Below are 20722 nucleotides of genomic sequence, written 5' to 3'. Positions count from 1 at the left end.
AGAACTGACAAGCCACAGCCTATCTGCTCAAAAAGTGACATTCTGCACATTGTTGACAGCACAGCCACAAAGCATCAGCCACCAAGTGAGCTCCAAGCTCATGCAGCGTGCTCAAAAGAACCATGCAGCCACACCACTTGTTTTAGCCGACTGTCTGCATGCATGCCAAACCCTCTAAGTCACTGGCTGGGGGGAGGCACAACGTCCCCACCCTACCTCCTCCCACCACTCACAGTTTGTGAGCCATCATTAAATCCCACACCCAAGATGCTTTTTCATGGAGTACCCACCTCCTGGAAAAGGTACTGACCACAAGCGTATCCTGAAGGTGAGCACTGCTCCTGTTATGGCCTAATAACACAGCCAGAGCATTGGCATGAGTTGCGGGGACGCTCTGTTGGCTGTGGAATCAGCAGAGGGCACGTTCCCCAGAGCCAAAGCCTCTGTACAGCAACCCTCATCAAAATGCTGCCCCTACCGCTGGAAATAATAACAACTAGTTTATTACATACGTGCCTCACAACTGACCGATTTTGCTGCCTGAAAAGGCACAAGCATTTGTCTGAAGCTTCACCCTGCATTTGGGGGTGCTGTGAGGATTCTCCAGGGTTTAACGAAAGCGTGCATTGATGATCTCACCTTTCTCTTTTAAGTGAGAGGGGGCTGTCTCTCCACAGCTCAGCTCATCTCTTCACCAGGTTTGGTCAAAATGGGCTGAAGGGCTCAAAATACTTCTGTTTCCTCTCCCTAACCCATGAAGATCACATAAAACGCTCATTTCCTGAGGACAACAGGTTGAAAATAAACTAACAAACCTTTGGGATATTTTTGCTTGTGACAATCCCAGTGACATATCTCACCCAGCACAGAGACAGCTGACACTGGACAGAGTTTAGATGACTCTAAGCTTTGCCCTTGGGATGTCACAAGAGCCCTGCAATACATGCACCTACGAGAGCACAAGAACTGCTGCCTTGTAACAGGACAACAGCGCGCTTCAACGAACGGCGTCTCTCTGGCACTGAACTCCACTGGTTTCTTCAGAGAAGGGCATTAATACCAGTGCAATGCTGTACTGTAGAGGAAAGGTTTCTTCCTACCCTCAGCAGGCAAATGATTTGTGCTGTGAAACAGGAGGATCCATGGCACTTTTAATTGTTACCCAAGCTGGTGAAACTGCAGGTGTTACTCTTATTCATCAGTGACTAACCTATTTTTGAACTTCACTATACTCCATTGACAATCTGTGGTTTTCTAGATTCTAGTCATCACTCTGGAATCTACAGACCAACAGGTACAAAACACAGGTTGATAAATAACAGGGCTTGTGTTTCCCCGCTGTGTTTTTCAGTCCACATGACAATAGCATGAAAGAGAGGTACAGAACAGGATGCAGGGTTTCACTTGTTCTGGCTCCCAGGACACCTGCCCCAGCAAGAGAGGAGGGGAGAAACATGAAAATAAAACATTTCCTGCTACTCCTTTCCACAGCAGAGTTCAGCCTGTGGAATCCCGTGGCACAAGAGATCAAAGGAGGTATGTCAGACAGCAGATGACCACCACCATTTAGCTAACAGCTGACACAATAACAAATGGCTGGATTCAGCTACAAGATCTGGGAAAGGCTGGCTTGAGATAACACCTTTGTGCAAGCACTCAAGAGGTGGCCAAATGTTTTACTTTGGCTAGGAGTTTGCTTCCTCTCCATTCAGATGACAGAAATGGTCTAAGCCGATTAGAAAAAGGCCTTCATTTAGAAGCTGCCACCTCGATGAGCATGGATAATACATCAGTCCCCAAAGAAGAGGTCCTGGTAGGTTCTACTCCAGAGTCTGCAAACTGATGTATCTGGCAGAGATATGCCAAGACATCATATAATTTCCCTACGCGTAGGGAAAGGAAAAGGATGAGAAATACAAGTGACAGGATTTTACCTGATGGCAGGTGATGAGCAAAGCTGTCCATACAAAGAAACCTGAGATGGCCTGAGCAGCAGTGGTCATGAGGAATATTGGCTGCTCCACAGCCGTGGGGCTTCCATCCTCTGGCATATACGATAAGTTGGGAGCCACAGCTGGAGTGGTGGCAGTTGACCCCAATCTGGGGGCTGCAGTGACATCAGTCATCACTATCATGGCGTCTTTTGGTGTGAAGTTCCAGTCAGGATTGCTTGAGAGCCACCCACGAGCCAAGACCTGTCAAAGAAAGGAACCAAAAAGCAACTGAACCCAGCTGAAAGGACTCAGGAGCATAACAGTAACAGTACTTTGCATCTCTCGCATGCCTTTCACCAGGCTGCTCACACGCTTTACTAACAGGACCTGGATAAGGCTGCCACTGCCACCCCTCATGACCCAACAAATCATGTGGTACTCGGGAACCTCTCTGCCACTCAGAACAAAGCCTCCCTGACGTTCATGAGGCACTGCCACTGCCACCACCCTTCTGCAAAAAAAAGTATCTTTAAGAACAAGATGAATAAAGCGTTCACCCGAGATCAGAAGGTAGTACGTAAATCACCCGTACTGGGGGACAAATGGCACACTTTAACAGTTCTACTTTCCATAAAAGCACTGGCTATTCTGCTGTGTCCTGAAAAGCCAGAGTCTTAGTTTTATGGTTTAATCCGAAATGCAGCAGAACAAAAAAGCATCAGGCAACAATAACGTGCACCACAAAGCACCACTGCACAGCAAGGGTAAAAGAAGAACATCCTTATTCCTCCACCACCCTTATTCCTCCTCCACTGCCATTTTGAAGACCACACACAGCCCAAAGCACCTTCACTGGAAGGATATCTGCTGAAACTCTACTTGCTAAAAAGAAGAGCATGAAAGCAATGCTTTTACCAAACATCACACGGCGTGGTACACTTAGCCAGCTGTCATTCATTCTACTAAAATAGCATTTTCTACATGACGTGAATTTAACCTGAATGGCTGTTAGAAGCCTGTTGACCCATGGAAACATACCCAAAACACAAGGATATGCAAGATTTCAAAGCAACATGACCCCTGGTCATCTCCTGGATGAAAAGCTATTGTCTTTCAACAGAACAAATTCTGGAAGGTCTAAGATCTAAAGCAGCTATTATTTTCAGTTTGGTTGTAAGCAGGCTCTAATGTGACCTCTCAGTTGGAGGAAGATAATCCACTTATACCAAGATCACAAGCAGGCAGCCACTGGTTCTATCCACTAGAAGAGTGGCTTCTGATGCAGATGTAGTAATGATACGGTTATCAAGGGCAATATTGCCTCCTTCTGATAATCTCCTCCTGTCATCCCTAGTTTTTGGGATACCCTTTCTGTAAAAGCGCAAGACGTAGCTCTTACGCAGGCCTTTAAGATGAGCAAATGGGAAGTGCTTTAGGAAGGCCAACAATCCCTTTGGTGACCAATGATAGGACCCAAGGGAATGGCAGGGAGATGCACCAGGGGAGGTTTAGGTTGGTTATTAGGAAAAGGTTCTTCACCCAGGGGGTGGTGGAGCACTGGAACAGCTCCTCAGGGAAGCAGTCACACTGCCAAGCCTGACAATATTCAAGAAGCATTTGGACAATGCCCTCAAAAGCATGGTGTGAATGTTGGGGTTGTCCTATGCAGGGACAGGAGCCAGACTCGATGATGCCTGTGGGTCCCTTCCAGCTCAGGGCATTCTACGATTCAGTGATCCATCGCCACAGTTTACAGCTGTAACAAGGCAAGGCGCATCTGTCTTTTCCTGACAGGTCACAACAGAACACGAAAGACAACACACATTGGCAGATGAACAGCCTCCTCTGCAGCCTTGCTTCACCTGAAGCCACTGCACAACTCAGGGAACAGGCACCAAGTAAAAGCAGAGGGCCAGGAGCAGATCATTTCCACATGCATGCTAAGGTGTGGGAATGGCCCCTCCAGCACATGCTTTTCCAAACCACACACTTGCACCAGCAGCGTGTGACACTCCGATGTTACGTCACATTCCATGCTGCAACACTCTGATGTTACGTCACATTCCACCTCATTTCTGCTTTCTTCCACAGGGGAGAAGAGTATTTACAAACCCTGGGAAACATCCAGACTTATTTAAGCAGCTATTACCTCATTATAGTGGGAGCTGGGCAACTGTTACTGTTCAATGCATAAAATAATCATCAAACATAGATATTCTTCTTTTTTTTTTCCCAGTTGTTCTTTTTCCAAAATAACCTGCTCCAAGTTACAGTTTTCCATAACTTCACATACTGCAGGGTAATTCCTTTACAATCCTGATCAGTACAGGAGAAAACTGTTAAGTTTTGAGTTTCAAACCAGACACATACACACACACACATATAAAGAGGTTACTTTATATATATTTCATCTAAAAGTCCGGAGCGATGAAAGCGGGATGGAGATATCACAAGGTAGCAAGGTTTTTAATGCTTGGAGAAGAAAAGGATCTATAGATCTCCAAAGTGACTGAACACTCACAGCGCTGAGAGTCCTTCCACCAAGCTCACAAAGGGCACATCTAAAATGAAATCAGAGCAGATGCACCTGTGGTTAACCTAGCTCTAAATAAAGCGGGATCACAGCCAGCTGTGGGAACTGTGCAAGAGAGGAAGCTGCTAAGCCCTTCCTAAAGTTCACCAACAGCACAGACCCAAATGCAGGTTAACGTCAGCAGAAGTGAAGATCTGAAAGGAAATTCCTCTGCTTCTCTACACTCATTTTAAAAGGAGCTGAAACAGCAGAAAGGGATCAACAAGCATTCTGACATGACAAGGGCTACGTATTCAGAAGCAAGAACACTTACAAGTTCAAGTTGTATGTGTAACCTTAACACTGCCCCCTTGTGATTATACATTAACCATCATTAATTACATGATTATGCATCATTCGTCGCCTAATCCCCTTTAATTCACACAGCCACTGAAACTAATAACTCCTTCCAGCACTGTGTTCTAAAAGAAATGTACAAAGCTTGTTAACCAGGGCTCCACTTCTCTTCTCCTACCCCAAACACCAATCTACCTCACCCAAAAGCACCCCTGTTCCTCAGGGTTGCCCCCAAGGATGGACTTTTAATCAGCTGATACTTTTTATTGGTTGTAAGCATCAGCGTACAGTTCATTCTCTTCTATAGTGAAACATGAAGGAACACTGTACTCCTGAATCTTCAAAATTAACACATATCTTCGAAATTATCCCTTCTAATCTCCTAAAGTCCCATACAGCATTGCTACAGTGACAGATATAAAGAGATGCAAAAAGCTATTATTATAGATCATTGTATGCAAAAAGCTGTAAGAGCAATTCTGTACTATATCTGAGAAACAGATAACAGCAAAGATTGGAGCATTAAACAGGTGGTAGGATTTCAGCTCATTCACTACCACCAGCTCAGAGTCTCCCAGCTCCTCTTTTGCCTTGTCAAAAAGAACATCATGAGGGGAGGCTACAGCAAGTCTTTTAACAGGCTGTGTTTCCCACCATGCAAGGGGACACAAGCACAACAAACCACTGGGATGGGCTTCCAGCAAAAGTGGTGCCTGGGAGCACATCACAGCCAACACCATAGAATGGTTTGAGTTGGAAGGGACCTTAAAGATCATCCAGTTCCAACTCCCCTGCCATGGGCAGGGACACTTCCCACTGGATCAGACTGCCCACGGCCCCATCCAATCTGGCCTTGAGCACTTCCAGGGATGGGGCAGCCACAGCTTCCCTGGGCAACCTGTGCCAGTGCTTCACCACTCTCATTGTAAAGAAATTCTTCCTAATGTCTAACCTAAACCTTTCCCCCTTCCAATTTAAAGACATTCCCCCTCATGCCATCACTCCATGCCCTTGTAAACAGTCCCTCCCCAGCTTTCCTGTAGCTCCTTCAAGTACTGAAAGGCTGCTACAAGGTCTCCTCAGAGCCTTCTCTTCTCCTGGCTGAACAACTCCCAACTCTCCCTCAGCCTGTCCTCACAGCAGAAATGCTATGTTCTTTGTTCTCAGACCATATGGTTCCCAGCATTGCAAGGTGCCAACACTTGACAGTACCATGTGGCAAATTAGGGGCATTTAGAAACCTAAATCACCAACACAATGCAAACCAAACCACTCTAATGCATAATAAATTTCTCTCACCTCCACCTCATTGCTTCCATTTCAAGGAACAGTAAAGTTACTTGCATGCTTTTTCTCCCTCTCTGGAGGACTCTCATAAATATATCAAAGGAAAATATATCAAAACTTCTAAATCTCACTCTTGAAGCTTTCCCCATCTCCAGCTGCCTACCTTGCTCCTCCCAGAGCTGCAATACAGCACATCCCAAACAGGACCAGGAGAACAGCCAGCCAGGAAAAGCACCAAACTTTGGAAACTGGAAACACATGCACAGGAAAGTACACAGAAGCATAGAGACAACTTCCACTTTATGAGGTTGCTCAAAGACCTATCCAGCCTGACTTTGTACACTTTCAGGGAGAAAGCATCCACAACTTCTCTGGGCAACCCATTCCAGTGCCTCACTACTCTCATAGTGAAGAATGTTTTCCCTTATAGCTAACCTAAATCTCCTCTCTTTCAGCTTAAACTCATTATCCCTTGTCCTATCACACTATATGTCCTTATAAAAAGTCCCTCTCCAGCCTTCCTGTAGGCCCCTCTTTAAGTACTGGAAGGCTGCTATAAGGTCTCCTCAGAGCCTTCTCTTCTCCAGGCTGAACCAACCCCAACTCTCTCAGCCTGTCCTCATAGCAGAAATGTTCCATTCCTCTGATCATCTTCACGGATACATTCCAACAGTTCCATATCCTTCTTATGTTGGGGATTCCAGAACTGAATACAATACTCCAGGCGAGGTCTCATGAGAGCAGTGTAGAGGGGCACAATCACCTCTCGTGCCCTGCTGGTCACAATTCTGATGCAGCCCAGGACATGGTTGGTTTTCTGAGCTGAAAGTGCACATGAGCTGCTAGCTCATGTTGAGCTTCTCATCCGCCAGCACCCCCGAGTCCTGCTCTTCAAGTCTGCTCTCACTCCATTCTCCACAGAGCCTGTATTTGTGCTTGGGGTTGTCCTGATGCAGTACAGGACCTTGCACTTTGTCTTGCTGAACTTCATGAGGTTTGTATAGGCTCACCTCTCAAGCGTGTCAAGGTCCCTCTGGATGGCACCCTTTCCTGCCAGCACATCAACCACACCCCACAGCATGGGGTTGTCAGCAAACCAGCTGAGGGCGCACTCAGTCCCACTGCCCATGTTGTTCCAATACAGATCCCTGTGGAATACCACTTATCACTGGTCTCCACACGGACATCAAGCTCTTGATGGCAACTCTCTGAGTGCAAAAATCCAGCCAATTCCTTATTCACCAAGTGGTCCATCTCTAAAATCCACGTGTCTCCAACTTAGAGATAAGAATGTCACGTGGAACAGCATCAAATGCTTTGCACAAGTCTAGGCAGATGATATCAGTTACTCTTCCCTTATCTACCAACACTGTAACCCCATCACAGGTGTCCACCAAGTTTGTCAGGCATGATTTACTTTCCATGTGCCTTAGCATTGTTTCCAAGAGGATCTGCTACATGACCTTGCCAGGCACAGAGGTGAGACTGACCAGCCTGTAGTTCTCTAGGTCTTCCTTTTTCTCCTTTTAAAAACGGGAGTTATGCTTCCCCTTTTCCAGTCACTTCACCAGACTGCCATGACTTCTCAAATATGATGGACAGTGGCTTAGCAACTTCATCTGTCAGTTCCCTCAGGGCCTGCGGATGCACCTCATCAGGTCCCACACACTTGGTCAACTTCAGGCTCCTTCAATGATCTTGCACCTGATCCTCTCCTACAGTGGGCAATTCTTGGATCTTCCAGTCCCCTGCCTTTGCCTTCTGCAACTTGGGTGGTGCCTTTGCTGGTGAAGACTGAGGCAAAAAAGTCATTGAATACCTCAGACTCCTCCATATCCCAGCTAATCAGGTCTCCCGTTTCCTTTCAGAAAGGGTCCACATTTTCCCTAGTCTGCCTTTCATTACCAACATACCTATAGAAGCTTTTCTTGTAGCCCTTGATGTGCCTGGCCATATTTAATTCCATCAAGGCTCTCGCTTCTTAACCTGGCCTATGGCTGCTCAAACAATTTCTCTGTATTCCTTACAAGCTGCCTGCTCTTGGTTCCACCCTCTGTAAGCTTCTTTTTTGTGTTTGAGTTGGTCCAGGGGCTCCTTGTTCATCCATGCAGACCTTCAAGTGTTTTTTGCTGACTTGCTTCTTTGTTGGGATGTATTGCTCCTGAGCTTGGACAAGGTGATCCTTGAATATTAACCAGCTTTCTTAGGCCCCTCTTCCCTCTCGGGTTTTATCCCATAGCACCCTACCAACCAGATCCCAGAAAAGGCCAAAGTCCACTCTCCTAAAGTTCAGGGCAGTGAGCTTGCTGTGTGCCCTCTTCACTGCCCTAAGGATTTTGAAATCCACCAGTTCATGCTCACCGCAGACAAGGCTCCTCTTGAGCTTCACATTCCCCATCAGCCCGTCCTTGCTGGTGAGAACAACACCCAGCACCGCACTTCTCCTCATTGGCTTCTCTATCACTTGGAGAAGGAAGTTATCAACACATTCCAGGAACCTCCTTGATTGCCTGGACCATGCTGTGTTGTCCCTCAAACAGATACTGGGGTAGCTGAAATCCCCCATGAGGACCAGGGCTTGTGAATGTGAGGCTGCTCCTATCTGTCTACAGAGGACCTCATCTGCTTGTTCTTCCTGGCCAGGTGGCCTGTAGCAGACCCCCAGCATAACGTCACCTGGCCCTGCCCTCCCTTTAATCCTGACCCATAAGCTCTCAGGTGGCTCCCTATCCACCCCCAGGTGGAGCTCCATGCACTCCAGCTGGTCACTGACATGGAAGGCGACACTCCCTCCTCTCCCCTGCCTGTCCTTCCTAAAATGCCTGTATCCTTCCATTCCAACACTCCAGCCAGAGGAGTCATCCCACCACACCCCCATGATGCCATATGTGAGTAAACACACAGGGCTTTCGGACAAGGGCACGTGGTGCATGGCCACAGGAAACTTGGATCAGCTGGTACAATTCCCGTATGTGAGTTTGGGCAGCGCTTAGGCCTGTGTGAGGTCTATACCAAACAACCCCAAACATGGAAGGCAGAGACGATACCCCCATTCCCGATGAGCCGTTCATGTGTTCCTGCCCAGATGCTGTTACAAGTTATGCACGTTTAAGCAAGACAGGACCTTGTATCGCTAGGCATAGAATCCTTAGGTTGGAAAAGACCTTTGAGATCTTCAAGTTCCACCGTATCTGTCTACTACTAAATCCTATTCCTAAGCACTTCATCTACCCATATTCTAAACACGTCCAGGGACGGGAACTCAACCACCTCCCTGAGCAGCCTGTGCCAGTGCCCGAAGACCCTTTCAGTGAAGAAGTTTTTCCTAATGTCCAATCTAAACACCTCCCCTGGCATAGCTTGAGGCCATTCCCTTTCATCCTATCACCTGTCACTTGGGTGAAAAGACCAACTCCCACCTCTCTACAACCTCCTTTCAGGTAGTTGTAGACAGTGATAAGGTCTCCCCTCACCCTCCTCTTCTCTAGGCTAAATAACCCCAGTTCCCTCAGCCAATTAGCTTAAACACCAACCTAGTACTGACTTAAACTTATTTATCAGATCTTCAGGAAGCACTTTAGGAGTATTAGGGTGTGCTCTCAATGCAAGGATGAGAGAAGAAAACCATGCAAAGTGTGTATTACTTATATCAAGATAACTATCCTGATAAAAACTTAGACATGAAAAACAGCGTTGCTGAGTTTTTTGACAGGGAAGGGGCTCCAACCTGCACAGGGACCAGTTCTGTCAAATACACCAAACCAAGGTAAAGCTGGAGGGGATGTGTCCACAGGGCCTGCATCCAGAGTGAAACAGCAGCGCAGTAATTCTCCATCGGAAGCAGATTATCATTCCTGTTATCTTTTGGAAACAGGGGCCTTCTGTCTCCAAAATTAACATGGCAGCTTCTTTCACCAAAAATGAACTCAGAACAGTAAACAGAAAGGATGTGGTGTTAGTGAAAACAAAATATTTCATTTCTGGCTTGTGCAAAGGCTTGAAAAATGTCACCACCGAGGAGGAGCTATTTCTACTTAAAGATAAACAAACATAAATATGCAAACCCCATTCTGACGTAACGAAACGGGGTAAGAGGATGAAAGAAACATTCAAGCTTGGTCCTTCAGTTCCTGGGGGTACTTTAGAGCACACATTCAGTCACAGAGCCCAGTAAAGGAGGAGCAGGCTGCCTGCTTGGAGCAAGACCTGCTCTGTTGTGCTGCTGTCGAGAGCGCACTCACTTTGCCCCGGTGTTGGTAGGAAAAGAACCTCAAATGACGTGACTCTGAAGCCGTCCTCTGCCATCCGCAAAAACAATCTGTGTTTCTAAAATAGATCATCTCCTCCGAGACTAAAAGTATTTCATTTCTAAACTGCTGAGAGAGCAGAGAATGACACACAGTTATCCCATGAAAGAGCCTTAGCAGCTAAGCCTCCTTCTGCTGTACAAGATATGATCCAACAGAAAACATGCACAACCTGGATACAAGGTTCTCCTGGAACGCTATGAGGCAAGAAATTGTTCTTCCTTAAAACCTACTTCACACTCAATGTTGTTTCAAATATCCACCACGATGAATTCTGTTTCTCTTAAGATACCGCAAAACCATTTTCCATTCCCCTCTTAATTTCTTATTCCTCCAAGAGTTTCTCCATTAAATTATCCTTATTCCAGACCAAAAAAAGAAGACCAATGCACACGTGCGATGCAGTAGGTGATTTCAAGTCTGAATTTTCTGCAACTATTAGGACAGAAGCCAGAGCTTTACCTCAGTGAAAGCAGGAGCTGTATGGTTTTCAGAATGTCCCTTAGACTGACAAGGAGTACAAGAACACACGACAAAATGGTTCAAGGTTTATTTTAGACTATTTTAATTACCGGAATGCCTAGAATTGCCAACTGCGATCAGTTCTTTCCATTGTAAGTAAATATTGTAAATTCATAACTGATGTAAGGTCTTTTTAACCCCCAAAGGTATCACCAGCTGATCTGGCTAAAGGTAGGAAAAGGAGGAGGAAGAGTCAGGACAAAAAAAAAAATAATGCCACACAGTAACGGAGTCACCAATGCAGCTCACATCAGCGACAGCAATAAAAGAAAATAAAATTATCTTAAATTTATTGCTTCTCAAATTGCTTTTGGTCTCTGGGGTGGCATCTAGTTTACTCAGCTATAAGACATGAAAAGGTCCCAACAGTGCATTTTTAAGCTCTCTAGTAGCACCCCCCAAAAAATCTGTGAGTTAAATATGTGACCTGGCATGCAATTTTCACTAGTGCAACTCATTTACATTTTACCCTTCATGCTGGGTAAATTTTTCTAAACATCAGTCAGCCCACAACATGCACTTCATACGCAGGCACACATATATAGCTCCAAAACCAAATGAACAACACTGTGTTCAGCATCCAGTCGTTGTACCCACAGCTACTGCACTTCCTGTCACCTTAATGCACGACTTCCCTCTCTGCACAACAAATCCAGACCCAAATACAGTTCTTTGCAGCATTATTTCTGCAGAGAAGTAAGCAGCCTGAACACTGAAGAGATCTTCCACCATCACAATTTTCAAACGAGCTGTCAGTACAGTCAACAAAAACAGAGAAAATTGTCACTGGGACACAAAACCAGTAGAACCAGCACAAGTGGAGGAGAAAGACCATTAGCCTCAGAAGGTAGGAGGTAGAGTCGTCAGGCACCTAGGAGGACCAAACCACAGGGCAAGGTACACACCCGCTAAGCCACATTCAGGAGATGATCCCACGCCTACGTACACGTAAGACCATATTGTACACACAAAGAATTTAACCTTCAACAGAGCCACACAACTTCTTCCTCGTTTTAAGAAAACTAAACTCTGAGAATATCGCAAAAATCTTCTACACTTCCAGCTCACAGAGACCCCACCCATCTCCCTAATCCATACAGAGCATCCAAAGAGAGAACAGCTCCCCCCTTCCCCACCACGCACCCATTTAAAAACTCAGAATCAACAGTAAAACCCTTTTACCCTGAGCCGTGTCCTCTTCTTTCCAGAGTTTTTTTCTGCTCTATTAATTTCTGTTGTCTCGCTGTACTCACACAGCCCTCCCCCCCTCTTTTTTTTTTGGTGACTGACCCATGTTGTGATAGGTCAACATCCAACATCCAGGCCCTTTTTTGGAAGGAGACAGGAAAAAAGAGAAAGGAGGAGGGAGAGGAGGAGAAGGGATGTTCCCCAGCCTTCCAACCTCTCCTTCAAGAGTAGGATCAAGCACGTTTGGGCCATGCACTGTATCCTTTTCCCATATTCCCAGCAGCCACGCTCCACATAAAACAGTCATGTCCTCTGCTCCCAAGAGAGAAACACAGAAGACTACAAAGATGTTCTCCAACTGGCACAGAGGAAAGAGACAATAAGGAGGAGGATGTGTTGGAAAGACTTGCATCCAGCATGACAGAGGAAGTTTGCATTTCATTTTCCAAATTCTCAGGAACAAAGTTAAATCAGAACTTGCTCCTCCACCACCACTTACGTCCATCCTTCCCCACTTTCAAGTGTCAAGACAGAGGAAAAACCATTTTTAAAGTTGCCATGGGGTACACAGTAACTCTAAGAAGAATCAAACTCTGCAGCAGGATCAAAAGCCATTGAACTTGTGGCAGTCACACATGAAGGAAGGAGGGTTTGGGTTTTTTTATATGGGAGCATACTTTTCCACACAGAATATAACATACAGAATCTATCAGAGGAGATCTATACCTAAATTTAGAAAGTAAATGTACTGGAAGAAGCCAGACATCTTATCACAAGCTCATGCAACTGTGCAGTGATGCATGTGAGGGAGATGGCACATCTGACTTCCCCAGCAATCATTCCCTGATGCATATATGTAGCAGCGATCAGCACTGCAGAAGCATGAACAGTGATTCTCAACAAAGCATCCAGAGCCACTCACTATGAAGCCCTTCTCCTCTTGCTAAAATCAGAGAATGGTTTGGGTTGGAAGGGACCTTGAAGATGATGGAATCAGATGATCTTTAAGGTCCCTTCCAACTCAAACTATTCCATGATTCTATGACCATCCAGTTCCAATCCCGCTACCATGGGCAGCGACACCTCCCACTGGATCAGGCTGCTCAAAGCCCCCTCCAGCCTAGCTTTGAACACCTCTATGGATGGGATGTCCACAGCTTCCCTGGGCAACCTGAGCCAGTGCCTCACCACCCTCACCGGAAAAAAATTCTTCCTAATATCTAACCTAAATCTCCTCTCTCAGCTTAAAACTGTTACCTCTTGTCCTATCCCTGCACTCCCTGATAAAGAGCCCCTCCCAAGGTTTCCTGTAGCCCCCTTTGGGTACTGGAAGGCTGCTCTTAAGGTCTCTGCACACCCTTCTCTTCTCCAGGCTGAACCAGACCAACTCTCTCAGCCTGTCCTGGTATGGGAGGTGCTCCAGCCCTCTGATCATCTCTGTGGCCTCCTCTGGATTCTCTCTAATAGATCCGTGTCCTTCCTGTGCTGGAAGCATCTGACTTGCTTATTTCATTTGTGTGTTGTTGCTCTTTTTTTTTCTTTAAACTCTGGACATAAGGCACACACATCCTCTCATTAATTCTCCAAAACCACTGACTCCTACTTTCATTACCCATGTTGAACACTGCCCCCTCCACACTTCTCGCCAGCTACTCAGTGAAGAAAATTAGAAACCCTACAGATGCAGACTTCTAAAAGCAAAATCAGAAGCTTTGTATTCCTGGGCTTCTGGGAGAGCAGCATTCCTCCCCAGCACAAAAAATGCCAAGCCCTAGCTACACCAGCATTACAGCTTTGCTAGTTAAAGAATGAACCCAGGCACAACACTTCCCTTACAGTAAAGTTACCTCTGGAAGCTCACAGCTAGAGAGCAACGCCTGGGGGAGGAAACCATTCTCATCCTTGCTGGCTAAAGCACAGCAAGTAGAGACAGCATCAGTGGGAGAAACCTTGCCCAGCATCATTCTCTTCCAAAGGCTACTTATGCCACACAAGTGGCCAGAAGCTGCCCAGCCTTTCCTGGCTTAGCCCAGAAGCCGACCACAGAGGTTTGCAGAGAGGAGCCAACACTATTAATGCCAACAGCTACTAAAACAGTTTGAGGTGATCCTGAAATCCTCATTTCTACCCTAGAAGTCATCAAACAGCCACGCATTTTTTTCTACGCAGAATGAGGCGCACCAAGCATCCACCTGAGAGGGTGTGTGCTTAAAAGATAAAACTTCAATCCCACTTTTCCAGACACAGTAAGATTAAATAACCCAGTTGGATGAAGTTGCCTGAATGGGAATTTATACAAATAACTTCTAGCTTAAAACCCTGCTGTAAAATCAGTGCCATCACAAAGTCACTGGGACAGGGGAAAAAGGTCCAGAAGTCAGGAGAATTGTGAGGAGGAAGGAGGTCACTCCTGGCTCCCATGGGGGAACTAGCTGCAAACAGATTCACCCACCAGTAACCAGTCTTTCCTAGCAAAACTGGCAAGAAGGAGGCAAGATGGGATGAGCTATGAAGAGAAATTCACTCTTTTCTGATCTGTCTCCTCAGGCAACTGGTTTGCCCAGGTCCATTTTAAGTAACCTGGACGGAGGCACGGCTACTTACACCCCTGCTGCCTGGGCTGTATCTGTGCTGGAGATGACCAAGCAACTGCACGTTCCCAAGCAATCAGCTCAGCAGCCTCCAATAGCATCAATGTCATGTTCTGCAGCCTGGGGAGGGAACAATGGGCCAGCAAGGTCAGCTTTTAAGCCGTTACTTCATCTCATCTCCTCAAAGCCTCAATGCTGCACTATATAACATGTTGCTGTCATTTTCATTGCTGAACCAGAGAGATCTTTTTTTACCTTCTTGCCACAGAGTCAACCGGGGGCCAGATGTACAACATGCTCGGGCTGAGAAGAAAGCTTTCAGGTCAGACACAAAAAATGTGAGGCTGTGACACTATCTCTCTATGCTCCTGGTCACACTCCATGATGTAACATCCTCAAATAGCTGATCCTTTCAGTACCACCAGACTCCCAGGCACTGGGACTGTATTCCCATCTTTTTAATCCAGAGACAGACTTGAGGGTGGAGACAAAAACATCCAGGTACTTTACGGGTTAAAGGACATTCCATGCAGCTGGTAGAGCACTTAAGTTGTTTCCCTCTTCAGGTTTCCTGTAAATTACGCCCCTCAGGATCTACCAAGACCTGGTCAGACCCAGAATGGTTCCAGGCAGTTTGTCTATACACCGCATTTTACCTGGACACAGATCGCACTGTTGCCTTCCCAGACATTTTACTTAGTCCACTCCAAACAAGAACACCATGGAGGTTGAGCTGATTTTTAAAGACTAGAGAGAACCTGGTGATAAGCAAGTACTCCAGCCCCTTGCCTCTTCCTAGAGGAGGAAGACTGTGAGGTGGGACTCCTAGAGGGTGGCTGCAGCTCACCACTTCAGCTGGCAGAACTTCACTTCCACAGCCTTCCCAGGGGATTGCTGCTCTGAAATCAGGTCCAGTTGCTCTCTCCCAAAGCAGACCATAAGGAAACAAAAGAAAAAGGGGAAAAAACCCCAAATACCAAAACACCTCTTCAAAAGGGCATTTCCAGCCATATTTTGTAGTTATTTTAGCTAAGTGCTTTAATCCATTTCATCACCACCTCAAACCACTGAGTCCCAAATGTTCTGGCAGAGTGTAATGTCTTGGCAGGAAACCGCTCTTCCACCACAAGAAAGCAAACCCCGAAGACTTTGGGGAGAAGTGAGAACAGCACACACAGCTTCGAGCGAACAGAAGGGCAAGTCAGCACACAAAACCCAAACACAAAGCCGTTCTCCACAACACCTCGATTTTCCAAGGCCTAGTGAATCCAATCAATCACAAGCTCTAAAACAGAGAACAGCTTCTCCCCCAACCCTGGCTCTTCAATAACACACAGCAGCTTTGTCACACAGAGAGCTAACAGCAGTCATGTACTAGGAAGGCTCTACTCTATAAAGGGTTAAGCGTAATTTCTCTCCGAGGCTGTACTATTCTCTTGATTCTGCAGACAGCTCAACCTGTACCTTCGCTGCTGCTTTATAACCTTGGTTTCCTCACTTTTAGTCTGAAAACGCTGTGAAAGCTAGTTACAGCAACAGCCCCTCAGAATCAACAAGTCTGACTGCACCTTCGTGTTTTACCTTAACCTTCAATCCTCCAAACAATGCAACACTGGGCTCTTGAGGCAGGTAGGAACAAATAACAAACTCCTCTCGAAGAATTCACTGCTCACACCAGCCATTGCTAAAAGAGCTCAAAGATACCATTTGAGCTGCTGGAAAAAGAAGCAGGCAGTTCTGCTAGGAGTGGGCAAGAGCTCATCTCCACCGCTGCAAACATAAACCAATTAAATACAGACTCAAAACAGGAGGAGAGGAGGAATGAAGGGTAAGTTCCATCACATGGAAATTAAAAGGTTGTTGTCTTAAGTCAAAACACGATTATTAGATGTTTCAGTTAACTCAGCAGTAGAACCAGACAGAGAAAAGGAATGACATTTTAAAGGGAAAAATTCAACAACTTATCCTTCCTTTATCCACAAGTAGAACAGACCCCTAATCCCACAACTGCAAACTGCGAAAGCTCATCTCCCAGCCTGCTACTGGCAAACAGGCAAACAAGCTGACAGAGAATAAGGCAGAATTCTAGCTGAATTCTGTCAAATCGTTAGAAACCAGCCAGCTCAGAATGCTTTTGTTATGCCAAACCAGCTAGTCTCTCTGAACATTATTTTCTGACCAGTTTATTCAGAGAATTGTAGAATGCTCTCAGTTGGAAGAGACCCACAAACATCATTGAATCCAACTCCTGTCCCTGCACAGGACAACCCCAACATTCACACCCTGTCTCTGAGGGCGTTGTCCAAATGCTTCTTGAATACTGTCAAGCTTGACATCGTGACTGCTTCCCTGGGGAGCTGTTCCAGTGCTCCACCACCTTTGGGTGAAGAGCATTTTCCTAATACCCAACCTAAACCTTCCCTGGTGCATCTTCCTGCTGTTCCCTCAGGTCCCATCATTGGTCACCAGAGAGATCAGCACCTGATCCTCCTTCTCCCCTTGTGAGGAAACTGTAGACTGCGATGAGGTCCCCCCTCAGTCTCCTCTTCTCCAGGCTGAACAGACCGAGTGACTTTAGTCACTCCTCATACAGCTTCCCCTGTAAACCCTCCAGCGACTTTGTGTCCCTCTCCTGGACACTCTCCAGTAGCTTGACATCCCTTTTTATCCTACGGCCCCCAAACTGCACACAGGACTCAAGGTGGGGCCATAACAGCGCGGAGTGGAGCAGGTCAATCATCTCCCTCAGTTGGTTGGCAATGCTGCACTTGATGCACCCCAGGACACGGTTGCCATCGACCAGAACCCCCAGATCCCTTTCCGCAGGGCTGCTCTCCAGCCTCTCACTCCCTAGCCTATGTGTATATCAAGGGTTGCCCTGCCCCAAGTGCAAAATCCAGCACTTGCCCTTGTTGAACTTCATGCGACTGGCGATTGCATGATTGTCTAAGAATCTTCCCCTTCTAACTGCCACGTGTCCCAAGGACATGAACAAATAAAAGTACAAAAGATGCCTGAGTGACAGGGAGGCGTTCTCCCTCTTGCCCCACGTTTCCAGAACACAAACCATTCAGCACTCCGAAATGATTGTAGAGGCTTGAACAGAACACAGAGGAAAACATCTTCCCACACCACTAAACTGGCTGGAAATGCTGACTTCAGTGGCAATCCTTTCCTGATCATTTTACAGCAAGACCACATCACTTCTGCTCCAGATGCAGAGACAGCCACCTGCTTCATCCATGTCACTTACGTTTACAGTAGAACCATAACAGTGATGGTACTGAGGACTTAAAAACTGCTCCACTAGACCAGAGCAGATTTCAAACCCATTTTCTTGGGGACAATGGCAAAAAAAAAAGCCATGGTGGAATACCTTCACCATAAAAAAATATCTCCCTAAAGCCTTATTATTTAGTACTTTGCCAGCATCCTAGAAGTGTGAGAATTTGTTTTTTTCCAAAAGTACTACACAAATACAAACTATTAGTGTTAGAAACCCGAATTACACAAACATTTCTAGAGAAATCTCTGCTCCCTTTAAGGAAGGCTGTTAAATCTCTTCAACTCAAGGGTAACTTCCAGTTGTGTTAAAAAAGCCAACTCTTTGCTAGCAGGATGTATGCTTTATTACATTTTCATTGATTGTTGTCTCTTTCTTGCAGGACAGGTAATAGGCATTTCTATTCATCCTATGAGCCGTCACTCTATTATTGATCAATACCTTCTATTTTTCTCTTCAAGGGAGGTAAACAGTCTTTTCTCTGGGGAAGCTTCTCTATGTCTTCAATAATCACTCCTGTTCAAGCTCCTTATGTGGCAAGAACAGTTTCAAACTTTCTGTAAGGGGGAACCATCTTCACTATTTGCTCTAGAATTCCCACTCCTCCTCCCACTCCTGACAGCCTTGTGGTGTTCCAGGCAGCCTTCAAAGAGCTGTCCCTGAAACCACTCCAGTCCCTTTCCTGGTTCACAATTCTTCAGGACCCAACCATGCACATGTCCTTCCAAAGCCCTCCTTCCATGACACGCTGCAACTGCCAAGAGTGAATTAGCCCTCATGGAGCATCCAAACAAGACCAGTTGTAACTCACCTGCGATACGGGAGCGCATGGGCACAGTAAGAGCCACGTCACACACCCACCTCAGCACACACACACAGAGCGCCTGGCACCCCACGCAGCCTGAGCCAGAGGAGGCTTGGCAAGCACAAGCCCTGCTGGAGTCATCTTTGCTCCCAGCCTGCCTGGGGACAAACACAGCCCTGCAGACAGTGACACCCACCCAAAGACACCAAGCGGCACCCGGTGGGTGCGCGCATGAAGAGATGGGGTGGGCTGCAGCGGGGAAATCCTAGGGAACAGACTGTGTGGGATGCATGGAGGGGGGCAGGCGCATGAGGAGCTGGTGGGGAGGCGTGGAGCAGGGGTGGGTATGAAGCCCTGCAAGGGGAAGGCGCAGAGTGTGAGCACCGTGGGTGGAGGAGGAATGGTGGGGGTGGCACAGCAGGGACACAGTGCAGGAACGGTGAGGAGGGCTGGGGCACCGGGAAGCTAGGGGGTTGTGCTGGAGGAGGAGGGCATGGTGCTGGGAGACTAAACTGTGGGGCTAGGGCATAGGGCTAGGGGACAGCACCAGGGTGGGGGAAAGGAGATTTGAACAACGGGGGAAAGCATGGTGCTGGGGAGGCTGTGCCAGGGGGAAACAGGGCTCAAACCGGGAGATGGGGACATGGGGCTGGGGGGCTGCACCAGGGGATGGGGACATGGAGCTGGAATACTGCACCAGGATATGCGTAGGATCAAGAGGATGGGACAGGGTGGTTGCATCTGGGGGAAACGAGGCTCAAACTAGAGGAAGGGGACATGGGGTTGTGGGGGGCTGCACAGGGGGATGGAGGAGACTGGAGGGCTGCACCAGAGGGAACAGGGGGCTCGAACCGGGAGATGGGGGCATGGGGTTGGGGGCTGCATCAGGGGCTGGGGCAGGGGGATGGGGGGGCTGGGACAGGGGCTGGGGCAGAGGGATGGGGGGCTGGGACAGGGGATGGGGGCTGCACGAGAGGATGGGGCAGAGGGCTGAGGGGCTGGGACAGGGTATGGGACAGGGGACTGGGGTGATGGGATAGGGGATGGGACAGGGGGCTGGGGTGATGCACCAGGGGATGGGACAAGGGGCTGGGGGGCTGCACCAGGGGGAGCACGGGGCTCGAAAAGGGGACTGGGGGCGGGGGGCTGCACCAGGAAGGAATGCACAGTGCTGAGGGATCGCCTTGGCGGGGGCGGGGGACACAGGGGGCAGAGGGGACCGCACCGGGGAGGACGGGGGAATCGCACAGGCCACGCGGGGGAAGGGGAGAAGAAGGAGAGGGACTGGGGAGGATGCGTGGGGAAGGTGAGCTTGGGGGAGAGGAGGAAGGTGAATTTGGAGGGGGAAGGAAGGTAAGGTCGGGGCCGGGGGGGAAGGTGAGGTTTGCAGGAGAAGGGGAGGAAGAAAGGTAAGTGGAGGTGGGGGGGGGAGAGAGACCCTCTGGGCGCCGCCGCCCCGCCTCACCTCACCTCCGAGCGGTCAGGGCGCTGCAGGGCCCGGTCGGGGCCGGTCACCGGCTCCGGCGCGCGGCCTCAGGAGCCCATGGCGACGCCGGGCCCTCCCCGGCCCCCGGCGCGTGCGCACGGCGGGCCCCGCCCACTCCGCGAGGGGGGTAAAGGGGGAAGGGGAAGAGGCCCCGCCCACTCCTCGAGGAGGGAGAAGGGGGGTGACGTCACCGCCCGGCTCTTAAAGGCACCGTGATCATAACATCATGGAACGGTTTGGGTTGGAAGGCGTCTTAAAGCCCATCCAGTTCCAGCCCCCCTTTCACGGGCAGGGACACCTCCTCCTCCTCCTGGATCAGGCTGCTCAAAGCCTCATCCAACCTAGCCCTGAACACCTCCAGGGATGGGGCACCCATGATTTCTCCGCCTAATGGAGGGTCTTCAAAGGGAAGAGGGTCTTCAAAGGGAAGAGGTCATTTCACAGGGATAG

At 48.0% G+C, this 20722-nt stretch overlaps 1 protein-coding gene across 4 annotated transcripts in view; it reads right to left on the bottom strand.

The window, feature by feature from the left end:
• The window catches only part of TMEM184B (transmembrane protein 184B), a 36228-nt gene extending 15879 nt beyond the window's left edge, over positions 1 to 20349 (bottom strand). The window contains exons 1-2 of one of the 4 annotated variants that reach the window (XM_069855871.1): positions 20257 to 20349; positions 1935 to 2195 (exon numbers count right to left, since the gene is read on the bottom strand). In XM_069855871.1, coding sequence (XP_069711972.1) covers positions 1935 to 2135 — 201 coding nt within the window. In that variant the 5' untranslated portion in view covers positions 2136 to 2195; positions 20257 to 20349. Of the gene's footprint in view, positions 1 to 1934; positions 2196 to 12101; positions 12124 to 20251 lie in introns of those variants that run through there. The other 3 variants (XM_069855860.1, XM_069855882.1, XM_069855890.1) reach the window with 3 other exon arrangements.
• Between the last annotated feature and the right edge of the window lie 373 nt (positions 20350 to 20722).

This window comes from Phaenicophaeus curvirostris, chromosome 1 (genome assembly GCF_032191515.1).
Source record: "Phaenicophaeus curvirostris isolate KB17595 chromosome 1, BPBGC_Pcur_1.0, whole genome shotgun sequence".
Lineage (NCBI taxonomy): Eukaryota > Metazoa > Chordata > Aves > Cuculiformes > Cuculidae > Phaenicophaeus > Phaenicophaeus curvirostris.
The sequence above is the reverse complement of the archived record's forward strand: the minus strand, read 5'-3'. Positions and strand labels throughout refer to the sequence as shown.